The 26,547-nt window shown below is 43.7% G+C and overlaps 1 protein-coding gene across 1 annotated transcript in view; it reads left to right on the forward strand.

Moving 5' to 3' along the window:
* Positions 1 to 26,547, forward strand: part of EMC1 (ER membrane protein complex subunit 1) — a 320,125-nt gene that overhangs the window by 129,091 nt on the left and 164,487 nt on the right. The window contains exons 14-15 of the mRNA XM_078642497.1: positions 12,851 to 13,050; positions 15,406 to 15,555. Coding sequence (XP_078498623.1) covers positions 12,851 to 13,050; positions 15,406 to 15,555 — 350 coding nt within the window. The remainder of the gene's footprint in view (positions 1 to 12,850; positions 13,051 to 15,405; positions 15,556 to 26,547) is intronic.

The raw sequence follows: 26,547 nt of genomic DNA on the forward strand, positions 1-26,547 counted from the left end.
TATTCATCTACTCTCTCACCCATTAATCCACCCTTTCAATAAGCCATCCATCCTTTCACTCTTCAATCCACTTTCAACCTATCCATCCACTCACCCATCCCTTCATTCACCCTTGCACTTATCCTACCATTCTTTCACACATCCATCCTTACAACCATCCACTCATTCATCCATGCATCTACCCTTTCACTCCACTCATTCATCCATCAATCCAGCCTTTCACTCATTCATCCATGCATCTATCCATTCACTCTTTCACTCAATGTATGCATCTATCATCCACTCTTGCACGTATTCATCCATGCATTCTATACATCCACCCTTTCACTTATTCATACATGCATCTATCCATCCACTCACTCATCCATGCACCTATCCATCCACCATTTCACTCATTTATTCATGTATGCATCTAAACATCCACCCTTTCACCCCACTTATTCATCCAACTATACATCCAGCCTTTCACTCAATAATTTATGCATCATTCATCCACTCTTGCACGCATTCATCCATGCATTTATACATCCACCCATTCACTTATTCATACATACATCTATCCATTCACCCATTCACTCATTAATGTATGCATCTATCATCCACTCTTGCACGTATTCATCCATGCATTCTATACATCCACCCTTTCACTTATTCATACATGCATCTATCCATCCACTCATTCATCCATGCACCTATCCATCCACCCTTTCACTCATTTATTCATTTATGCATCTAAACATCCACCCTTTCACTCCACTCATCCATGCATCTATTCATCCATCCTTTTGCGCACTCTTCCACCCACCCTTTCAAGTCCATTATGGGCCTTTGTCTGCGGACCTGCAAACTGAAGAGGCCCATCAAAAACTCTACAGCTGCTGTAGTTGCTACAGCGGTGTGTTCACAATGCCCCTGGTGCAGGCACAAAGTGAGATGAGAGGCCTAGTGCAAGGACAGAATTAGGGGTGGCCTTAGGCCTGCATGAAAGCCCATGGGGAAACTAATGAGCTTTAATGTAAGCCTTTGAAGGAGGGGGTGCATGAGAAGGGAAATTAAAGTGAGTTGAAGATGAGCAGGGATATTGGAGCCCTATGAGGCCCAGGAGTGGAGCAGAGAATACAAGGCGGGGAGGGGTCATACAGTTCAAGTCGGAGCAAGGGGCCAAGAGGCAGAAAAAGCAGCCTCTTACATGCCATTGCTGCGAGTGTACTGGAGCTGCAGAAGCTCGATGTGTGTCTCATGCTTGAAGAAAATAAAAGGAACAGGGGAGGGCCTGGAAGCCAAACGAGCTTATCGAGCTTGCTCCAACCTTGAGCTTTGCTTTATCATTTTGTTGTTCTGCTCTGAGGAAATTAAAATGCAGGCCCCCGCTTTTGCATTGACCCTTTCACTGCCAATAAACTGCTCAGAGCAACTTATTTACTGGCTGTGACCTACAGGGTTGAACAGCTGTGTATCGTGTTACCATAAATCTGTCTACTTGTCCTTTGGACAAAATACAAATTAAAACCTCTTGCCCTCCTAAGAAATCTAGATGTCTCGGGCGTCGGGAGATAGGAATTCCCCACCCCTGTTAATGTGAAAAGGTAGACCAAAATCGGTGACTTACTTGAGATTGCCGACTAAATCAGACGTAGGACGCCACTCCAACTCGCGATGGCGAGCCGCTGTTCCTGTTAGTCCTATCACTATGGGAACCGTACCACGTGGTTAGTGGTAGGCGTGTAGAGGTAGACAAAAGACTCAGGTTGCGTTCAAAATCAAACCTGAGAGGAATTGGATATTATAATCTGTCATTCGTAAATGATAAACTATTTGGCGAATTCAATGTTAGCATCTTTGGATTACACTGCATAAATAAATATTTCAGCACAAAGAATAGTATACCAAATGAATGATAGTTTTGATATACATTCCAAAGTAACTGTACAGGTGTATACGTACAGGTACAAGTGTATACGCCCTGGTAGGAGTTTGCCATACATAATCAGTGACCAGAATTACTGTCATGTGAAATGTAAAAAAGAACAATTGATCTCCAACTGTATAAGTGGCGTACCTCCAGCAATGGGGTAAAAGCCATTCCAGATAGAGAAAAAAAAAAGAAACTGTCTCAAGATTACGTTGTAACAATTACTGTGGTGTACCTCTCACATGAGGGTAAAGGCCAGTTCAGTTCATGGTGATATATATTCATGATGTTAGTGATATTTGGCATACTCATAGATGGCGTACCAAAAGTATAGGCCAGTTGACCCTAAATGCATATTATGTGTTAGATGTAGGGGGAGAACCAATCAAGGTAACGTTGCCAATTGTGAGAACGAGCTATCATGCTCATTCAGGCCAGTTTCAATAGAGTCAAAGAAGTACATCCACTTCAATTCACGTTTATTTAAGATACCCGTGATGTTGCCACCTCGTGGGCCCAGAGCAGCTTTCTCTATTACCACCCATTTGAGGCTATCCGGGGAATGTCCCGCCCCTTTAAAATGGTCTACTAGGGGAGCCCCCTGTACTTCGCATCTAATCCTACTCATGTGCTGTTGGATTCTAGCTTTCACCTTTTGCTGTGTTTGCCCAATATAGATTTTATCACACGGGCAAGTTATTGCGTAAATAACATTAGAAGAGTTGCAATTGCTGTGTGTCTTGAGCACAATTCTGTGTTGACGATGTTGGAATTCCTTTGTCTGGATGGCAGTGTCGCAGGCCTTACAATGGCCACATCTGGAGTGACCGACCACTGGAGGTAAATCCCACAATGAAGTGATAGTGGGCTCGTCAGGTATTGGAAGGAGTGACCGTACTACAAAGTTCTTGATGCTTCTAGCTTTCTTGAAAGCGTGTAGGGGAGTTTCAGACTGGTCGATATCATCCGATATGAGTTGCCAATGCTGATTAATTATACGCTTGATCTTGAACAGTCCAGCCCGAACTGCCAAGACATGCCTTCCCCGGACCGGAAACAAGCTTCCGAGGACCGGTTTCTGGCATTTCAGCCGTCTTCAGCCCGACTTGCTTGAATCCAGTGGCAAAGTGAGCAAGGGACTTGCGTCTCAGCATACACTGCCATCTTATGGCGAACAAAGTGGTACAAAAGGGGGTGTGATGGACGGAGCATCTGAACCAATCAAACACTCACACCCAGTCAAGAGATCTGGGTTTAATCCATCACCGTTCTTTAGCCCACTCTGCCACCCCAGTTCAGACATGGCCATATGCAAATCAGTCTGACCCTGTGCCTCATGAGAACAGTCCAGCCCGAACTGCCAAGACATGCCTTCCCCGGACCGGAAACAAGCTTCCGAAGACCGGTTTCTGGCATTTCAGCCGTCTTCAGCCCGACTTGCTTGAATCCAGTGGCAAAGTGAGCAAGGGACTCGCGTCTCAGCATACCCTGCCATCTTATGGCGAACAAAGTGGTACAAAAGGGGGTGGTGATGGACGGAGCATCTGAACCTGGGGGCCTGTCCCTTCAAATTCGTCAGTGTACAGATTTTTATAGAATTTCTGGAAAGCCTCTTGAATCCCTTTAGAGTCTGTAACTATACCCACATTAGGCTCCCTGATATTAGTGATCTCCCTACGTACATATTCCTGCCGGGTTCGTTCCACCCGTTGATGATCTATTTTCTCGGTATTCTCGTATACCTTTTCCTAATGGATAATGGCTCTGTCCGCGAATTTCTTCATGAGGGTTTCGCTAAATGCAGCCTTGGCTATTGCTAACTCAATTTGAACCTCTTCTACCCCGTCCCCTAGCTGTACAGCCACTACAAGTTTTTTTCAGGGTTTTTTCTGCTTGTGCAAGTCTTAGGTGGAGAACTTGAATCTTCCGTTTTCATCATTCCTTTTATTTAAGAAAAATTGAATGCCCCCCCCCCCCCGGATGCCAGTTTTAAGGGAATCCCAATCTGACTGGGGAAGCTGTTTCTACGTTTACCTTCAAAAACCCCGGTATCCACTCCATGTGCTTCCTACAGTTTTAGTCGAGGAGTAACTCTTTCGGAGGTCCAAGTTGAGGTTTTCTGCCTCACTCCCATCCCCACCAGTTCCAACACAAGCGGGTTGTGGTCGGATACAAATACGGGATGTCTGTCTATTTGACACTTTTGCTGAATCGAAGATGATACAAAAAAGTAATCCAGTCTTGCGTGTTTAAAATGGGGGGAGGGGGGGTGGAGAAAAAAATTAAATCATCCTCTAACTGCCTCACTGTTGCCCAAACATCTATCAAACCATGCGTACTACATAAATCTGATGGCGCTTGAAATACTCTAGGTTTACTACCTACATACTTTGGGTTGGACTCCCAGTTAATCGGTAAATTAACGTTAACATTTCCACAAAGAATGAATGATAGTGGCCAGTGTGCTAACTCGTTTGTCAACTAATTAATGTCCCCGGGATCGTTCACTAAAGACCCATACACGGAACAAAGCGTAATAGTGTCAGTCCCCGCTAAACTATTGTTAGTGATCACTTATCTCCCCATAGGATCTGATTTCATTTGGGGAAACTGCATTTTATTGTGTCGGGCTAAAATAGCAATGCTGTGTGTACTTGAACCTTGGGTGGTCCCCCCCCCCCCACTAGTCATTAGCCAGAGTTTTTTAACAGGCCCACCCTTGACTCTTCTTTGTTAGTTTCTTGCACGCAGACAACGTCTGCTTGCAGTATTTGCAGCCCTAGATGCACCTTCTGTAATTTTTTTCCTTCATTGTTCAGCCCACATATATTAACAGTGGCTATTCGAAGTTTCCCAACACCTGTCATCTGTACCACCATGTTATGATGTTCCTGCTTAGAGCCATATACCACATGTAACACGCTTACTCCTTAACCCGCCAAAGTACCCTGTTTCCCAAAACAAACTCCAAATGCAATTAACCTCTTGGCTGCTTGTGTCCTTCTCACTGCTGTGCTGGACAGCAATGAAAACGGGTGTGCAGCACTGTGCTGCATGACGAGCTGAGCTCGTCATGAGCATGGATGGGGTTAAAATATGTGGTCTCTTCATCCTCCTTCCCCCACCCCCCCAAATAAAAATGAGCAATCTGGCACTGCCTGAACAGCCCACTACGCCCGCAACCCCTCTCTCCATACAGTAGAAAGAAAAACTTCCTTTTCCCCATTAGCCCTTTGCCAATGCCTAGTTCAAGTAATACATTGAAGGATTAATCCTTGATAATCATTAAGCTTTGCTGTTCCCCTAACCCAGTTCTGTCAGATATTCCTTAGCTTGTGTCTCCGAAGTGAAGCTCAGAGTATAACCTTTAACCTGGCCGGATTCTGTCCCTGCTTTTTGGAAGGGGGTAGATTAACTGCCGGAGGCGCCTTCTTTGCTCCACTGTAGCATGTGCAAAGTCCGGTTTGGCTTAGAATGATACCCCATCAAAAGATTTTTTAGCATTCGGGCATGCCTTGTCATGGATGTGCTGCCTTAATAGGAAATTGCCAAAGTAAACAAGCATTGCCCTGGGTCTTTTGATTACACTCTGTGAATGTTTTCTCGCCATTAGTGGGAAACTATGATCTCGTTGGACCCCTACGTTCCAGTCCCATTTATCTTGGTCCACAAAAGCTCCTTTCAACAGGTTAACTACATATTCTCTAGGATTACCGTCCTCCACCCCTTCTGGAATCCCCAGTAGACTTGGGTTATTCCGCCGCTGGCGGTTTTCCTGGTCCTCCAATTTGAGTATAACATCTGCCGAAGCCGCACCCTGTGATAAATTCTGTGCTTTCAAAGTTACCACTTCTGCATCCAGGGACACTGTACGATCTTCTACTATGGTTAGTCGATCCGCAAATTCTCCAGACATTTTAAATTTTCGCATCCCTGTCTGTAATTTCTTAGAGGTGACACTTACCTGTCGGCTTTCACTTTGGTTTTCTTCCTGCACTTGTTTAAGGGATAAGAAAATAGTGGTGAACGACAGTTCTTGTCTCTCCTATTATTCCTGTATCGCCATTGTCCTTATCGCTTAGTCCAGTATCTTGGAATGATATTGGGCGTTGGAGTAGTCCCAATTTAGCTATTGGTTACTATTCCCTTTTTCCCCACTTATATTTCTTCCTTGTGGTCTTCTTTCTTCGTGTCTTTTGCAGATCGCCCAAAGAGGCGCTACTATCGGAATCCAAAGTAACTTCGCTATTGCAAGATGAGTTGTCTTGTTTAGAAGAGTAGGATCCATCTGTCAATGAGAAACACCCCCCCCCCCCACACACACAGGTCACTCGTGGGGGGGGGGGAGGAGGGGGGGGGCGTCTATAGAATTACCACCTGTTCATAGCTCAACTTCCCAGGTCCTGGCAATATCATCTCTTTGGGTTTAACGGCCCTGGAGGCAACCTCCTCTTCCTCCCCATGATCTTCGCCTTGTATGGCTAAGAATTACGCTCTGATCAATTCCAGAAGTTATTGTTAGGGAGTCATTTCCATGGTCTATAGCAGTGGTTCCCAAACTTTTGAATCCTGAGGACCCCCATTGAGTCATCACTGGAAGCCGGGGACCCCCGAGCAATTTGTATGAGTTAAATTTCAAAATTAAAACAGTAATAAAAAAAAAATACACATATGTGCACACAAAAAAAATACTCAAGGTACTTAGGATTTTGGGGCCAGATGTACGACCATTTCATTTAGCGCCTCGCAATGGGCGACACATTGCGAGTGGCAAATTGCGAGTCGCTAAATGAAATGTACAACAGAGTGTTTAACACTGTTTGGGATTCCCAATGGGGTCGCAAATTGCGAGGTTCATTAATATTAATGAGCCTCTCGCAATTTGCGAGCCCATTGGGAATGCCAGCCCTCCCAGGGATGGTGGCCTGCTGGGCTCTGCAGGCCACCATGTCTCAGACTGCTTTTAAATAAAGCAGTTTAAAAAAAAACGCAGCCTGCTTACCATGCATTTAAAATAAAAAAGAAAATGAAACGTTTTCATTTCATTTTCTAAGGGCAGGCAGAGGTCCCTGGGACCACTGCCTGCCCTTAAAAAATAATTTTGCATGCATTTGCAAAGGGGGAGGTGTCCCCTGGAGACCCCTTCCCATTTGCAAATGCATTACCATCTACTTGAAGTAGGTGGTAATTGCGACTGTTTTGCGACCGCAAAACATTTTTACATGGTTTTGAGACTCCCTATTTGGAAGGGAATGCCCCTTCCAAACAGCAAGTTGCAAAACCTATTTAGAGAGTCGCAAACAAATTGCGACTCGCAAAATAGGCTATGTACATGGCTCAATAGGTTTTTGCATGCATAAACGGGTTCGCAAACCCGTTCGCGCATATAAAACAGATCGTACATCTGGCACTTAGTATTTTATATTGAAGTAATAGCCCCTCTGTCACATGTATTTCATTTGTTTTATAGCATCTCTCATACCATTGTAGTATGTCAGAGCACTTTACATCACACACATATAGAGACATTGAATCGTACATGTATATCAATGTGTATATAAAATGTTTAAAGAGTGCTTAGTCTGGAAAAGCACAAACTCGGGATTCAGAACATAACACAGTGGCTAGCACTGACTTTAACATTAAAAATGCATTTCCAGCCAAATAAATCTTTTTAGCAGCATCAGGATAATGAATAACTGGGAAAAAATATAAGTTTATAACTGGTACCATGCAGTTTGCAAGCAGCTCTTTGATGACAGTTTATAGGTCCCTATGCTAGATTATGATTGTCACTTATGAAGTGCACAGTAACAAAAGAATTTCTGTGACAAAAGCAGTAACCACGAACCTATGCACATAAAATACTGCTTTTTAAGATGCATGATACACGTTCTGTGCAGCAGGCACATTAACCCTCTGTGCTACATTAGTTCAATGAAAGCTGCCACTGAACAAAACTCTCCTCAGCTCCAGCAGGTACATTAATCACTGGCATTCTCTTGACACTTTTATTGTTCCTGGAAGGCTGCTAATTATACAAGAAACGTATCTGTGCTTTTAAAACTGTTGCCTACGGACCCCCTGGGAATGTGTCACGGACCCCTCGGGGTCCGCGGACCACAGTTTGGGAAACACTGGTCTATAGTATCATCCTGCCCCCTTCGTCCTTTAGATATTACCAAGGGGTGGCAAACCAAGAGCTATGGTGATTGCAGGGAACCACCCTCCTGTAACCAGTTACCTGGAAGAACCTTTGCTGATTGGTTTGTCAACCCTCCAGGCTCCCGTTTGGCTCTGCTAATGTATTCTCCCTGTTTTGGATCCTTAATTGCCTCGGGAGCCGCTCTGGAGCTTGCACCACCCGCTGTAGTAGATCCGACATCCGCGGCTTTGCAATCTTCCCTCCACACCCCGTCATGTTTGTCCTTGCAGCGGTTCCTCCGCTCCCGCTCGGCCGCCTACCAGTCCGACGAGCACCGGTCCTTGAAACTGCGGTCCAGATGCCGAGCAGCAGCCGGGCTCCACAACGGTAAATCAATTCTATGCGCCCGCCGCCTCCAGCTGAAGCCAATCATGGGTCTGCTGATCATTGATGGGGCACAGGATGGCGTGAGTAGGCAGTGAAACTAGGCGATTGCCATCTTTGCTCCGTTACCTCTCTATCTAGGTCGAAGCTGTGCTGAAAGTAAGACTGACTTGGCACCAGCCCTGCCGGCTTGTCCGCTCCTCGAACCTGCTCCAGCAAAATCCCGGTGTGTCCTGCAGCCAGCAACCAACAGCCTCAAGAACCCGGAGGATCTGCCCTGCCTTCCAAACCCAAGACTTTGTCTCCTGTAAGCACTGTATTTGCTCACCCACAGACTCTGGTTCTGGCCAAAACCTCAAGTCTGCACCCGATGCCCACGGCCTGAGTTCGGGTGGCCCAACATCACGAGGAGGTCTCACCGGCGATCCTGACCTGAGATCTGGTGATCTCTGACCTGCCTCGAATCTCCAAATAACGCCTGCAGTTTTTCTGGAGGATCCCCCTGAACGCGACCGGAGCGGATAAGAAAACCCAAAGCCTAAAGACACCCCTGCACCCGATGTCACACAGCCTTGGGTGGCCCAATCCACGGTGTCCCAGCATCCCCAGGCATCCCAACTTACCTTTCCACCATTGGTCACCTCCAGAAGATCTTCGTCCAGAGCCTGCAGTCTCTGTTGCAACTGGAGAATCCCCATTGAAATCAACAGGACACCCAACGCCAAAACACCCTGCACCCAGCCACCCCTACGCCGCTGCGAGTGTACTTTGGGTGCTAACTCTGATCCCCCTTTGCCCTGAGCCTAACACCAGGAACTTTGTTCACACAACCTTGTGACCTGCTCGTGAGCAGCCACCAACCGGAGGCCCCAAATCACCCATTGAATAACATGGGGCCTCAGCACTCTTCAACCGCCAGCTCTAGTGCCGCTGAGGGTGCTTTAAGAGTGCATTCTCAACCCTGGGGGAACCCTGGTTCTAACCCCAGAATACCAACTCCCATAAACTTGTACTTGCCTGCAAACTTATAACTTAATTTCCTCCCATAGGATTGCATTGACTGTTTTCCTTGAAATTTCTTCTCTGTGTGGAGTATGAAATGCTGAAAAACCTGCAAATGTACAAAAAACGATTTACTTACCTTTTCTCTAGGAAATGTCTGTGTAATATCTAGGCAAATCACACTATGTAGAGAAAGTAATCTAAAAAGTAACATACAAAGTAATCTGTAAAGTAACAAAGAACGTATTTCGAAATATTGACTTACCTGTAATTCAACCAACTGCATTTAAACCTGCATTCAACTGTAAAACCTTGGATAAGATTTTGCTAAGTATTATTTCACTTACCTGTACCAGGCTTGGCTAGAAATAAAATAACTAAATAATATTTTTGATACAAACAAATTGGACTGAGATCAGCCTTTGAGTTTGTGACATCATTTGCTGCCTAAGTGTGTTTAACAAATGCTTAACACTACACTCTGATAAAGCCTTACTGCTCACCCACAATTCCACAAGTGCAGAGTAAGGTGCTATCTACTTTTACCTCTTCCTACCTTTGAGGTTCCACTGGACTCTGTGCACACTATACCTTACTTTGGTATAGTATATATAGAGCAAACCTCCTCCAGAAGAAAATAAAATTTTCCAGTTTCTCAATCTGCGTTTTGCAACAAAAAAAAAAATGTCCTTTTACAGTGGATTTATTTTTCTAGTTGGTTACAATAGATTGGCTTTTCCCTTTAGCATGCTCTTAGTCTTGCACACTGAGTTCCCGGGAGTCATCAACCTCTTTATTGCTGTACTGGGCAGTGATCGGTTCAGTCAACGGGGCAAAGTGAATATAACTCGCTCAAAAAATTGCAGAAAGGTGTTAAGTAAGGTTTATTGTTAGAACTGTGCTAATGGTAAATCGTTTTACTATCTGACCTTCTCCTAGAGCTGGGCAAGATAAATAATGTCCCCGCTAAAATAGGTACAAGGCATGTATTCCCTTAATTGTTCTCTGATGACACTGCCATGTTAAGTAATTCCACATTTTGTTTCCAGTATTTCCTAAGTCGTTATATTGTGTGGCAAATTCCCTAAACGTTAATAATAGTAAGATAAAAAAATTAAATGTTTGGAAAGTACTAGAAATCATGTGTGAATATTTTCTTTTCAGTTTTTTCTAGCCTGAATGTTGTTCTTTTAGAATGTGTTACATTTTATGTGCAGATCTTCTAAAAATTACACACATATTATCATAATCAACACCTCCGTGATTAAAAAGGTTAGACGGTAAAATACCCGAAACATTCTTCAGCAGAACATCCCGAATTTATTAGTCTGAAATCCTTAACAGTATTATACTAAGCTGCCATGCAGCTCCATATATTTATTGACAATCAACTTGCTGAATCATGTAATTCCTCTTGCCTGCCTGTATGCCAGCAATTTCCTTTTTGTTTTCGAACCCTTAAGGATGGTTAGGAGGAAGTGTATTTCCCCCTTTGGTCAGCAGGATTTAGATCTCAGTACAAGATGAATTGCATTATACAATGAAGGCCAAGTGTAAGAAAATTGCAAATACTGTATTTTAAGATATGCTGCTCATGAATTATTTTATAATTATATTACAAGTTGTAAACCAATGTAAATTGATTTTCTAAATTATAGTTGCAATGTTATGTTGCTTCTAAAAGAGTACATTAGAAAAGTGCACCTCTCTCCAGCCAACAGGGTTATATTTGGAGATGCCCGCTTATTAGAGTGTTTGAAACAAAACAGCCTCCTCAGCTTGGAGCCTAAAAGCACATCGAGCAAGAGAAACTGCTGGCAAACGTAGACTAGTCAATAAACTTGAAAAGAAGGGGCCTGGCCACTGGGGCTTTACCATGGCAGCTCTTTTCAAGGAGCTATGTTGTATGTAGATGGCTTTTTCATGGGCATGCAGTGCACCGAGCAAGGGCTTTTACACTCCAGTCAGAGAAGTGGAAGTTGGAAGCCCCTAACTGTGTAAATGGCATTTTAAATACATTTTCATGTCCTGAGTGGTAAATATTCTGGAGTTATTTTCATGCCTTCATATAGAAGAGATTACCAGATGGCAGCAGTAAGCTGCAAGGATGATCATAGAACTGAGTGTGCAGCATAGTGCTGTGGTGAAGTCAGAAGCAACAAGAAGGGTTGAACCCTCAAAGCTGCTATTTTGACCTTGGGGGAAGTATTCGTGGTTGAGTGGATTTGGGGCTGACGTGAGGGAGATGTATCTGACATGATCTGCCCCCTCCCCGTTACTGTAAGCATTCTCACTGCCCTGACAGGTCGGGGAGCAGGCTCCTTGAGGGCAGAGCACACCTGGAAGATGTGTGATGGAGATCATTGATCATTTAATGGCCCACTGGAGAGATGCAAGTGTGAGCTTCCCTACGCTCCTTGGTGTTTTTAAAGGTGCCTACAATAAGGGACACGTGGAGCAATCTGAAGAGAAACGAGTTTCGTCTTTCCGCATTGGTTTTGTACAGGGACTGTGACCTGGGGATTCCTTTTGTACAGTCTGTGCCATACAGCTTGAACATATTTATTTTATTTGCTCCTTTGTGAACATGTTGTATTCTTTCCCTGACTGAAATTTCTTTGCTTATATTTTTGCTGCCATGGATTAGCTATACAAGGTAATTTTCACAGTTTTTGCTAATGAGGTCTTATGCTGATTCCAATAGCTCTGCAAACATTTTTGGTAGTCTGTATCTCTAGCCTCTTTTATGGCCTCTAGGAGTATAAAACTCCTGCTAGTATGTCCTCTATCTCCTGGCAATTTTCCCAGCCTATAATGTGGTTTGTAACCCTTTTTACCAATTCCCGAGTGTTCTTGCCTCTGCGGGGTTCTCTAATCTTTTAGTAGGTCTCTGCTGCCCCTCCTATGGTCCATAACTACAATGCTTTGGTCTATTTCTCTCAAGACTCTTAGACCCCGACACCTCCATCAGTTCTCTGTAGACCTCATGCCAGTCTTGGACTTACACAGCCATTGTGGGTTTCTTCTACCCCGAAGCTGTCACCTGGGCTCATATCATGATTTGAATCCTATTTTGATTTGTCATGTTGGACCTTGAAAAACCCATACCTGTAGTGGGACAAGGGTCTGCATGATTAGTTTTGTTGAATGGAAAAAAGAATTCCTGAAAATCACCCACTTGGCTTTGGATACCGTGACTCTTCACTGTTAGTCCTTGACTCGCCACATATCCCTGCATTTCCCTGTAATCTCACTTCCACATTTTCAGATCCTGTGGACTTATGGTATCCATCTTACACTTCTTCATTATTGGGTCTTTCTATTTTCGTTCCGCTCCCTGAACTCACTTGTGTGCTACTTCAATTAATGACTCGCAGCTGTGATAATTTATGTCCTGTTTCACGCAGATGGCCTACTGGGGATGTTCCTGAAACGCCTGTCCTCACAGCTGATTCTCCTGCAGTCTTGGACGGCTCATCTTTGGAAGATGTTCTATGATGCCCGCAAGCCTCGGAGCCAAATAAAGAATGAGATAAACATCGACACATTGGCACGGGATGAGTTTAACCTGCAGAAGATGATGGTTATGGTCACAGCTTCGGGAAAGGTGGGCACAGTTAGGAAGAAGGTGTGGGGAATCTGACCGGTATTTTAGCGCAAATAGATGCACACCTCAAGGAGGCTTATGAGAAGGACAATGAGCTGCATTGTGGGGTTGCACTTGGGAACCTGCAGCTGTGGATAAGATCTTGTGGCTATGAAGGATACTAGGCCTGTTACCTAGAAACTGGCAGCTGTGTGAAGACCATTGTGGCTGTGAAGGAGCACATAGTCCTCTGTGTAGGACACTTGAGTACTATGAGGGGAAACACTGGGGCTTTGAAGTAAATGACATTAAGTATGTTATAAGCATTCAGTTACCTGGTAAAGATGTGCTATAAGGAGGGCGTGGGACTGGGGGTGGGGGGGAGGGATTGAGAATTATGAAGGAGCTGGAATAGATTCTGTGCAAAGTGGTTGTGGCAGTAACTGTTTAATGCATTTTTGTTTTTATTCAGCATCTTAAATGTGATGTGGGCCTGGAGGCAGAGGTATTTTTAGTTTAGCAATGCTTATCACACATTTTTCTGCAGAGTATTGACATCTTTGTTGAAATTTAGTATATTTAAATGAGAGATTTAGATCAGAGGTATTGCAGTACTCTATTCCACTGATTAACGTATCATTAGCACTGTTTAATACATCATGAACATGTTACCTTGTGTCCGCTTCAGCATGCTAGGCACAAATTGCAATGTGCTGGGAGACTTTGGCAGATGTCAGATCTAAAACTTGGGCAAAACTGATGTTATTAGTGAGCTCTTTAAAATGATCCCAAAGCGTGATTTAATATAATGTATTTCCTGTTTATACTGGGATGAAATTCCACAAATGGCAACTATTAGACAACTAGTTTTTTCCCCTAGAATTGATGAGTGATCTTGAGGTCCTCATACGTTTACTTTGTTCTGAAGAAATAGGCCGTCCTGCTAAATTGACATTTGTTTTCTGGACGATTTACTTGAGGAGTGGTGTTTGGGAATGGTGAAGGTGAAAACTGTTTTACTAGAGTATGTGGTATGAATGAGAATACAGAGGAACGTTTTTGTAAATGTTTGGTCTGTTAGCAGTCACGACCTCGACACATTTTATTTAAATAAGGTTTTACCTCTGTAGTTTCAAAAACGTTCAACTGGAACTTTCAAATTATTCACATTCAATGTTAATTTGAAATACAGAAAGGTTTTGTTAGTATAAGATTACAGTAAAATGTTTATTTAGCTGTGGTTTAAGAATATGGATCACACCGGTATTTAACAATATTTGTAAGTATGGAGGGTTGTTTACTCAATGAGCGAAAGTAGTGATGTAGATCTGCATTTACATAACTTGGTATCCTAGTAAAGTAGTGAGAACGTGAAAATTTTTTAGTCGGCAGATACAAATTGCAACTAATAATAGTGGGTTCATTAAGATAGTAAAATACAGTATTTAATACCTCTTATAAATCCAGGAGTGGTAGGATGGTAGTTGCCTAGTTCTACAAAAATTGTAGGAAGCTTGATGACTCTGTTTAGTAGTGCTGCTCATCCAGAAAAAGGCTCCAAGTACAAGATTGAAGTAAACCACTACAGGAAGAAATATGGAATTTGTGAATTAGAATTGGGACAGATGATTGAAACGGACAGCCGGGAGGCCGCTGATGAGAAGTGAACTCAGAATGGGGAAAAATAACTTCTCCTCTTTGTATAAGGAAGAGAAAGAGGGTATAAATGGGTTATAGAACGATGCAGCAGGGAAAATCAGTGAATTAAAGTGGAACTCTAGACAGAGGCCCTCCCTATGCAAATCAATACTGAGACAGCTCCTGATGAAGGCAGCCTACCCCAAGCTGTCAGGCAAGGCTCCCTCCAGAAAGAAACACAGGCAACACCAAACCGATTTCTGTCAGTTTGGGGATTGTCAGTAGAGTGCAGCGTGAGTTCTGTGGCACAACAAGCACAGGTACCGTGTCTGGATCTACCCATTGCACCTAGGACATCAACTATAGCAAACTCTGAACTCAAGCTTTACCTCATGAACAAGGCAAGAGTATGCCGAAACCGGCCTGGGGTTCCTTGTGTTCTTTCCTGGAGAGGGCCTTGCCTGGCAGTTCAGGTTGGACTGTTCACATGAGAAACAGGGTTAGTAGTGATCTGCAGAAGGTGTTTCTCTGTTTAAGGTGACATGATGAGCAAAAACCAATGGAGTGGAATGTGGCCCGAGCAATTTCCATTGGCTGAGAATAAGTCAAGCATTCCCTTCATCACTTATTTTATTAGGGATGGACAATGTGGGTGTTTACCCATGATGAGGTAAACATTGACTTTCGCATCGTTTTGGTTTTGCCGCACATTGAAACTATTTTTTATCTTCTGTTTAGCTTTTTGGCATAGAGAGCAGCTTAGGAACCATTGTGTGGAAGCAGTACCTGCCTAATGTCCGTCCAGGATCTTCTTTCAAACTAGTGGTTCAGAGAACTACAGCCCATTTCCCCCATCCTCCACAGTGTACGCTGCTGATAAAGGATAAGGTGAGTTGTTATCTATGATCCCTTTAGTGTGAAGTAAGATGGTAACTATCCAAATGTATCATCCCCTGCCCCTCAGGCCCGCCACCTGCAAAATATAGACAAAGTATTGTTCCCAACAAGCTACACCCTTCTGTGAAGGTTGATTGTCCCACCAGTGCCCTATCTGTTAGTGAACGATAATATTTGACACTACCAGCTCCCACCACTGAATGATGAGTGAACACTCCTATTACAGTTTTCCTACCAATAAAATGTCAGGTGATTTGCTTTTACCCAGCTTTTTGATTACTGCCTAAGAAAGTATTTGTTCACTCAAAGCTCCCATACTGGTGAACAGTCAAGCAAACGTGTTACTCACACCCTCGGCACTTTGTTTGCAAGATGATATAATTGCAAAGTCAGAGCTCACCTTCTTATAAAGAATTGAATAAGTATTTTTCTCTCCCAAGTCTTCTAGTCTTTTGCAGCACAACATTTATTTATTCATAATATATTAGATGGTGTTGCTACAAAAGCAGTATATAGGAAAAATAAAGATGTACATTTCCAAGTTTCTGACAAACTGTTGGGCAAAAGAGGTTTCAGTTGAAAAGAAAACAACTGTGGGATGAGTTGAGGAGAGGGTTACAGTCAAAACGTATGAGTTCATGTATAGAAGTTGGATTTTCAGACGTTTCTAGAAAGAAAGTAGATTTGGTTGTGTTCTTAGTCATTAGTACAAGTATGTGGCATCATTCAGTTAATACAAAAAAGTGAGCAATAGGAAAATGAAAACAATAGCAATGAATTAAAGATACTTCAGTCTTACCATTCTTTGTACTTTATATTCCCTTCCCTTGACACTCCCTGATTCTAATGGTCCCTGCCATATCGTCATCTACAGCTCTAATGGGTCCCTCTCTATGGAAACCGATCGTCTGTAATCATGGACCCCAGAACGTCCATATGTCAGGCAACCATAGGCAGGGGCTTATTATAGCTGTTCTGGATAGTCGTGTTTTACTACGATACGGCTCCTCGTTGATCTGCTCGTCACTAACGTTTATGACACGGGCTTATAACACTACGTCTGGAGTCATCTACGGATCTGAAATTTGATTCCCACCCGTTAGTTTCGAAAATCTATTTTTGTACAATATGTGAATCCCATCTTGAAGGACCTAGTGACTATATTGGCCGTGATTAGGTTCAGGTTATGCAAGATTTCTCCAACATAATTTGAAACCCTCAAAATCTACTTTGAATCTAAAGTCACAATTCTGCTATGTGAAATTATTGGTAAGTTACCATCATTTCTTAGTATAACAATCTTTTCAGAGCCTTGAGGAAGTCACGGATGTGACGAAACATGTGTTGGCTGTTCCTGTGTTCTGTTACAAGGACTGGATCACGTTATCACATTTCAGAGACTCTTTTTATAATGATTTGTCTGAACCTTTTGTGTTTTCAGTCCTGACTAATATTGTTAAAGAACGCTTTTAACAAATTTTTGAATTTTGCATGAAATGAGGGTATCAATATTTGGAAAAGGAAATCTCTTGTGCTTTCCTGTGTTAAAGCAGACTTCAATCTCATTCGTTATGACCTAACAATGTCACATACTTAGAATTTATACCTTAGGAGTGCCGGGGTATATCTTGTTGTATAACATCATTATTTATATTACCATACTCCTATGTCTTGGTTGGGGAATGGAGCCTACAGTGTACACTGCTGTATCCTTGAATGTTGATTTGTGAGAAAATGTTGAATGGTTTATTCATCAATACAGATATTTCAGCTGCTTAAGAATGATATCAATTATTACCTGTACAAATTGTCTGTAAACCAATAAAGACATATGATAAAAAAAACTCTGTCCCCTCAGACGCTGCTTTCAAGATACTTCCTGGTGGTGTCAGTGTAGATGGGCAGTCTGTACCTCCCGGAGAGAAAGAAAATGGGAGCAGAGCCATGAAAAGAAGTAGCAAACAAGTCAATCTTTATTCCACAGCATCTTATTGCCTTCCAGAAAAGATTTCTTCATATGACACGTTCACTATGCAGATCTGCCACCAAGATCCGGCGGCTCTTGCACAGAGCATCCACCCCACCGCCATCTTCTGCTCACCCAATAGCACCCTGATGTTGGTGGCAGACCGTCACTACTGTTTAGTGTAAAGTTTAACTCCTGAAGACGATCCTGTTGCCTGGCAATCCCGTGAGAGCATGCAGTTCCACATCTGCACTGAACATCTCTGCAGAGCGCCTGGTAGCTGTACTACAGCACTTGTTTTCCCTGTGATGCAGGCAAGGAGACCAACCATTCAAAGCCTTCATGGCCCCAAAACCGAGAACCAATCTCATTTAAAGTCCTCTTTGTCTTCTTAGTGTCAGTTTGGCCAAGATTTAGACTTGCGCTGTTCTGATGCTTACCTCTAATACGAGATTCCTCACCTTTAGAATTTACCCAGCCGCCTGGCTGGATCCAGAAAGCTTTAAGAGCAGTGCTTCTGTCTGCCTGCTGGTGGTCCCTTGTGGCTTTAGAGTGCCTCTCTGCTGAGATGACGGAGGGGAGCCGCATATAGGCACCCCACCAGTGTGCTGAGGTCAATTTCTCTCTTTCTGCCCCTTCTAACACAAATCTGGTGCTCTGCTCCTCTTTCTTGTCGGATTGGTCAGTATTTTCATTTTTAAAAAGTATGAACCAGTGTGCAAGGGAACAATGTCCCTTCAAATTTAAACCTTGCAGTGACGAAACTAAATATATGTTCGTGAAAGGCCTGCATTAAGTGGGTCATTGGTGTTTGGGCTCGAGACGCGACTAATTCATGTGAGAAATACACCCTCATTGAACCCAAGGCGATCCAAGACAGTGAAGCAGAGCTGCATGTCACCAGATATCAGAAGAAAGCATGCAAGTTCCATATTCGTTTGAAGTTGAGTGCACAGACTCATTCATGCTCTCAGAGATGCTCCTGCAATAGGTCCTCTTCGCAGTCAGTCTTCTGGTGAGTAAAAGTCTAAGCCAAAACGAGATACAAAAAAGCCAAGCAAGACTCGTCCCCATCCTACCACACTCTATCCACAAAAAATGTCTCAAAGGCTTAAAGGTGCCACTTGGTCTCACTCACTATCTTCCGTTGAGGAACCGTTTCTGTAGGTGCTCTCAATGAACCCACTGGCGACGCTGAAGCAGATCAAGGCAGTTATGGAGGCCATGATGTGCATCTTTGCCTCTCTTCTGGTTTACCTTTCTCATGCATTTTGGCCTTCGAGATAGAGAGGGAATCTCATGTCGGGTTTATTATTGGCAAATCCGTTCTCGCCACGATCTGTGGATCTTGTACCCATCGCTGGTTCTGCACCAACTTCGGTGTCAACTTCCACCACAGTGCCACAATCTGCACTGGCCCCTTAGATGTCCACTGCTCTGAAGCCACCAGCACTGTAGGTGGACACTTACTGTTGTCTGACTGAGCTGAATTAATCTCGACCTTGAACAAATTAATATCCCAAATTCACCCCAATACACCAGGTCCCTATCGCGTCATATTCAGACCGAACACTGCTGCAACTGCAGAGCTGCCGTCAAGTGCTCGGCCAGCTTTTTGGTTTTAATTCAGATCAAAGCCAACCAGCACTTAGGCATGGTAAATGGATATGGATATGGGGATGATTCCCCCCATCCCCCCCCCTCCTCCCTAAGCACTATATGAGGACCACCTACACATAGCATTTCGAGCAGCACTAACCCGCTGCCCAAGTTCAGTGGATAGCGAAATTTGACTGGCAGGCATGCACCTGTTGGACACAGCCACATCCTCCCTTAATTGGAGCCTGTCTGCCACTATGCCTCTGTATCACGCTTGCACTCGAGTGCGGTTACCTGACTCACTATTACTGGGGGTTGTGTATAGTTGCTTTGGTAGATGCCTACTCATCACTAACTATGTGATACGCTATGCACCAGGGTTGGCACTGCTGGGCACATCTAGGCTTGGGGAGCCCACATCGACAGCTGAGCTGACAACATGGGATGCAGCAGGTTTACACACACTGGGGGACCTGTACAGGGATGGTGCATTGGCAACGTATGAGATGGTAATGGAGGAGGATGACCTACCTCAGTGTCAATTTTTGCTTCACAACTCATTACTTGCCACACTGGAGCATCACTGGGGTGATGTGACCGCTGAACTGCCCATGCATCTTACGATCCATTTGCTGCAAGTGATGGGTGGGGGCAGGCCCCACATATGCTGGTTAGCTGATTCACTCCTCTCCCACTCTACTCCACAGCTCTTCCCTTTGTGTCGCTGCTGGGAAGCAGACGTAACACGCCCTTGCACTGAGAAGGAATGGCTGCCTTGCTGAAAGGCCCACGACACATGCCACGCAGCGCCAGCTTCAAGCTTATTTAGCTTCACATAATACACAGGGCTGATCTCTCACTTGCCAACATCAATGGGTTTAACACAGAGAGGATGCAGCTTGCCCACGTTGTTCCTATGTAGATGCTGACTTTCTGCACATGCTTTGGTACTGCCCCCACTTACACACATACTGGACCAGCATCCCCTCCAGCTTATCTGCCTTCACGTAACGACCGGACTTGCATATGTGGGAAATATGTCTATTGGGGCTTGTATCGTTGGATAAAGAAGCATAGAATAAGATTTGGATTTCATAGTGGCTATGCATCTTATTAACTGCAGATGGAAATACCTGGAGCCCCCACTGGTCACAGCTTGGGAACGTTCAATGCTCAACTGGGCGCAAGCAGACAGTGTAGCCCTGCATAGAGAAGACACACTTGGGCTGAAAAAGTACCACATTGCTACTTATTGACCCACTATTTTATCTGATTTGCAGTCTAATTACTTGCGATGGGTAGTATCCCTGACACAGTGGTGGGGGCACCAGATGCGCAGACAGTGGTTCTAGGCGATTTTGCGTATCGTGTTCATTATGACGCCCCACACACTCTTCTTGAGGTCATTAGAAGTTAATATTTCCCACAGCATCTGTTGGAGATGACCAGGGAAATGGTGGTGGGTAGTTAAGTAGTTGGGTCCGTTACGATATTTTGTTAGGGTTTTGTTCCTTAATGTTTATCGAAATATATGAATCTGTTCCCAAAGTCTGCTATGTTTCCACAGGCGCTCCGCCTTTCCTGCCCTTTATTGCAGGGGTTGCCATACAGATGTCCCATTACTTTCGAGAGTATATTTTGGTCATATGTCCTATTTTGAAGCTAAGTTCTAGTGGTTCTTATATTGGACGGGCTTACTGGTGTACACTCACCATTGTGATTCAACCGTATTATTGGCATTACATGATTAGCGCACTGTATTTTTAAGATTATATGCCATCGTTTTACTCTGTATACCTTGTTACCCGTCTTTTGCTAAGCCATTGTATAATTAGAAAAACTTCAATAAACCGATTCATAGAAATAAAAAATGATGACAACCTATGCATGGACCTACTAGACAAGAGGCCAGGGGGCTTGGTAGTTCTGTTGGTTCAGTATGGTTAGGCTGCAGCTAAATATGTCATTCGTTCCTGTCTGGATACCACCGATTGCTTGAGATAAGCAGTTGGCACTAGTGTGCTGCTCCATGCATGGATGAGGTCTTTGGGCTTCCCTGTGCCTGCCAGGCATCCCTTCTAGATAAGCCTTTCAACAGCTCTTACTTGTTTGGTTAGAAAGCTGATTCTGTCGTGGGCTGTTTCAAGGAGAGCCAGACCACAATGCATTCTTTGGATCTTTCAACCCCTGTCACATAGTTTCCTCAACATTTTTTTTCACTTTTGGGGCTATTTGTTTACTTGTGGAGAATGGCATTGCCTGTGTGTCAAACCTCAGTTATTTCGGGGCTGGGGTTCAGACAGGCAACGTGCAGTTCCACAGGGGCACTAATCTTCCCAGGCCCCCTGCCCTGAGGTGTAAGCATCCAAACTTTAGATTGCCATTAGTGGCACACAACCAAACTGTGCGAGTCAGGATCTGACATTTCCTTCAAGGGTGACAAACTGTTGCATCTGACGGATAGGTCCTTCAGACCATTCAGCGGCGCTGTGCTCTTCCATTTCTTTCCAACCCATCACCTCTTCCGTCCACATTAGCGCGCCTTTCAGGTGGGTAACTGTCCATTTTGTTGCAAGAGATGCAAAGGTATCGTAGGGAGGGTACCGGGTGTGGAAATTAGGATTGGTTAACTCCTGTAATTTCCTCATTCCACAAAGGACAGAGGCCTTCATCTTCCTTTTTTTTTTTTTAATCTTAGCCCTCAGAACACCTTCCTGCAGAAGGGCAAATCCAAAAAGCTCACACTGGCCTAGGTTCTGTGTGCCCTGGATCCAGGCGACTGAATGGTAGCCCTGGACCTGCCGAACCTGTACTTTCATGTACCCGTCCTGCAGTCCCACCGACGTTACCTGCAGTTCAATGTAGGGTAGGAGCATTTTCAGTTTGCTATGCCCCCCCTTCAGCTTTATCAGTGCCCCTCCGGTGTTCGTGAAAGTTATAGTGGTAAGTGTCACACATCTTCAGAGTTTGGCAATAACCGATTTTTTTCCTCCTCAATCGCTGGATGTTGAAGGTTAGCCCCCTACAGGCAGTTTTAGACCACCTCCAGATGATGTCGAACATCTTGGTATCCCTGGGGGACACAATCAACATAGCAAAGCCACACCTGACTCCTTCGCTGAGCCTTCCTTTGAAAGAGCTGTGTTCAATATGCTGCAGTTCAGAGCCTTTCCTCTGTCACAATGAAGCAGGAAATTTAGGCTTTGGTCCTGATGTTTCTGCTTCTGTCTGGCCTGGTTCTCAGTGAGTGTCGTTCGGAGGCATCTTGGCCTATTGACCTCCTTTATCCTGCTCATTGACTATACCAGGTGACATATGTGTGCTATGCAGTGGAATCTAAAGTCTCAGTGGCCCGGACAAGACTGCAACAAATCTGAAGTTGTGGCTGCTAGACTGCAATAGGATCAGCAGTAGATCCCTCTCCCTACTTCACTCAGAGTGGATGGTGGTGACAGAGGCATCATTACTAGCTTGGGAATTTCACCTGGGAGAGGTGGAGATCAGCTGACTCTTGCCGCTGGTAGACAGTTGGCTCCACATTAGTCTGTTGAAGTTGCAGTCTATTCGACTGGCATTGAAGGCCTTTCTGCCGTCCTTCAAGGGGAAACTGGTACAGGTTTTCTAGAACAACACTACTGTAAGAAGGGTGGAGTGGAGTTCTGGGTCAAGAGGCTTTGTCTCTGCAGGCCGCTGGCATGTTAGGACATCTCCCGGATTGTGAACCACCGTGCAGGATCTTAAACAGCCAAGGTGAACGCCCTGAATCAGCAGCATCTGGTGAATCAAGATTGAGGAGTGCACTCGGAGACTGCACAGGACATCTTCCAACAATGGGTATAACCCTGGCTAGTTAAGTTTGCCACAGTCGAGAACGTGCAATGTCAACCATTTTGCGTGCTGACGTTGCCAAAAGGCTCTGTCTGGCAGACTCATTCTGCCTTTCCACCTTTGCTTCTCCTGCCCAGAGTTTTGAAGAAGATTAGGAATTACCTGGCCAAAGTCATTCTCGGGCTTTGGATTTGGCTTGGATTTGTCCAGAAGAGTGTTTGGTGCGGAATTTCTGGCCATGAGCATTTGTCCCCCCAGTTCAAGAGAATCCTCTGCCGGATCAGCACGGTGGTATTCTGCACCGGGCCTGCACAATCTACACCTCCACGCATAGACTGATCTATCTACCTACCGAAACTGTCTGTTGTCCTCTCTGTGCACGGTTAGTTTACAAAGTCCATTTACGCTGGGTACTGGGGCAGATTTGTAGCTTGGTATGGAGCCAGCAGCATTGAGCCCATTGCAGGCCAAATTGTTGGATGTATTTTTATTTGTTTTGTCTTTGGCCCAAGAACTTGCTTTTAGCTCAATTAAATATTATTCTTTAGCCATTTCGTTTTTTTTGTGCTTTCTGGGTGAGCCATCTTTGTTTAAATCACCTTTTGTGATGAGGTTTATAAAAGGTTTTACCCACAATTTAACTCCAAACCATTTGTGATACCATAGTGGTATCTGTTTGGTCTGATATTCGTCCTATGTACTCCCTTCAAGTTAATGCACATCTTTTCGCTAGGTCTCCTAATTCTAAATGCGGTCTTCCTCATCGCAATTACAATAGCTCATTGCTTGGATGAGCTCCAACCTCTCTCAATGCAGCCACCTTACTCCACCTCATTCTCCAGATAAACTGATTTTGAGGACCAGGCCAGCCTTTTTGCCAACATTTGTGATTCCTTTTTCATTTTGGGCAATCCATCACCCTCCTGAAATTCTTTACTCCACCTCACCCCTTATGGAATAAGTGAGATAGACTCCATTGGCTAGATCCACTAGAGAGCCTTGACTTTTTACATCAGTTACACCTAGGATCATCTGTGGATAATTTGCTTTCTGTTGGGTTCTTTGGGGCAAAAGAAAGGAAAGTTGGTGCAGAAAGAACTTTGTCAAGGTGAATAATTCTCTGCATTAAGATCTGCTATGCATTAGCCGAGGAGGATCCTCCAGAAGCACTTGGGGCTCATTCCACCAGGGCCAATGCTGCTATCATTGGATTGACACGTGGAGTGGCTGTTCTTGATATCTCTCTCAATGTAGTAGGCCTCCGTCTGACTGGAATAATCTCCATGGAGGTCTTCTCTATGTGCTATACCTCCAGAGACGACATCTGCAGCAGCAGGGTGATGGACAGAATGCTTGAGTTAATCTCAGCCACTGGCAATTGCTCAGGACCGCATCCCAGTACTTTTTTGTTTTGCACACCATGCCACCTCAGTTTGGACCCAGCCATATACAAATCAGTCTTGACCCTGCTCCTTAGGGAAGCTTGTCTTTAGATATCTAGAAATGGCAAATTTAATATGCTATTGGTCAAAGTCATATTTAAAAAAAAATAAAGCAAAATAAATTAATACAGGGATCACAAGAGTATAGCTGGCATATGGTTCTATCCACTTAGATATGTAATAATGGGACATACATAACATTCTATGAAGAAGTACAAAATAGTGTTTAACTTTGAAATCCAGGCTGCAAGCTTACAATATGATAATTTTATATCGTCTCTCGATTGAAAAACCCACATATTTGGCATATGTCAAACTACATTAGATGTGGATGCACTAACGCAGATCTGATGAATAAGTTCTACTTCTGCGGCTGTTGACAAAGACTTTACAATCAATTCTTGGAGAGAGCATTGTGCCTTCATACATAATGAAATTGCTGCAAGTCATAGAATCTAAATACAACCAGACAACTCATCAATTTCTATTAACACAGTAGCTAAATAAGTTGCAAGTATGGCCAAATCACATTGTGGGGCCACATAAGATGCACCCATCCTAATTACGTGTATTACTTAATATCATAATCACGGGCACAGAAATAAATGTAATTAATGTGTTCAGAATTGAGCTTTGTTTATGTCCTGATGGCGATATCCAGAATTTACTTTTCCTTGAGCCCAGAAAAGGGTCTTCATCAGCCTTGATAGGCATGCGAGACCGTTGAAAGTTTTTTTTAAAATTGTCCTAAAATTCATCTTCCAAGAAACAGAGTTTTTCACCGGGTACAAATCAGCAGCCCAGTGTGCCAGTCTCATAGGCACAACTGAAAAAAACTATCATTCTGTTGTGGAAGCTTCTGTCCACTTCATTATTTAATGCACGTGTAACAAAGCGGCAGGTTGACTTCTCATTTAAGGCCCAGTGTCTCCATCACTGAAGACTAAGGGGTATTGAAGATAGTTTTGAATGTACACTTGTAAACCTCTCGAGTATCCTTGCTCATATCTCCCCCCTTTCTATAATTTTATAGATTATCTTCCAGATAATCTGAAACTTCAGTTAAAATAAATTATGGAGGTGATTCCATGTTGAGAAGTGCCTCATTTTTAATTTTAGAGGCTTAATTTTCCCCAGAAAACTGGGACTTTGGGCTGATTCTGTATCATTAATATTAAAGTCAGTGGAGCTTTTTCACATAGTTACACAGGATCAGATTCCGGAAAGAGGAGGGCGGGGCGTTTCAGGAGGTTTATTGCTAGCATCTGTATACCCTTCGCATTAACAAAGTGCCCTCAACTATTACTTTGATGTTAGGGGTCAGTACTTTCAATACCAATGTCTTGTCACTCAATTCTGCTCCAAGGATGATGTGGGTCTCTATTCTCCTGTACTCTTACCCCAATAACTGGCTGTGAAGAACTTGGTTTTCAAAAGATGAAGGAAAGTGTGCAAAGCTCTACATATCTTTTAGTTTTCCAATTGTTTCTAAAAACATCAAGAAGTCCTTGCTGTACCCTGAACATCAGTCAATAGAACGTCTATATCCAAGTAGCAGCCCAGAACAGGTTTTTACAATGCTCTTCATGAGGCCAGACCATTTTTGAGTACATGTGGAGATTTTTTTGTAGAACATCCTCTCTAACACAAAGTACAAGTACCAGTACCCTTGTTTATCTAGCGTCTGGGCACAGTACTTAATTTTTCTGCGTTGGTGAGGCAATTTGTTTTTGCCATCCCACCACCTCATTTGATTCACAGAGCTATCTAGAATGTGAAAACCTCCAGCAGTTTGGAGGTGATCCTAATAACCCAATTTTGGATACAGGAGAATATGATTCTCCTCTCTGACAATGTCCTGGGCTTTATTGGGTTCCAGCATTTATGATTAAGCAGAAGACATTGATTGATACATTCATGTTTTACAAACTAATTGCAGTACAGGGAACATTTAAAGTAACAAAAATATTGTCTCATTCATGCATTATCTTTTAGAGTGAACATCCATTTTCTAGGTGCGTTTGCAGTCTGCTCTTTTAGACTATGCATGATCTTCATAAATGAGCAATTCCCTACTTCATTTATTTAATGAGTCAACAGGTGCTGCGAGAGGCATAATCTTTGTTTCTTATCGTTTTGTAGAATTCA

The sequence above is a fragment of the Lissotriton helveticus genome, chromosome 5_1 (genome assembly GCF_964261635.1).
Source record: "Lissotriton helveticus chromosome 5_1, aLisHel1.1, whole genome shotgun sequence".
In the NCBI taxonomy this organism is placed as follows: Eukaryota; Metazoa; Chordata; class Amphibia; order Caudata; family Salamandridae; genus Lissotriton; species Lissotriton helveticus.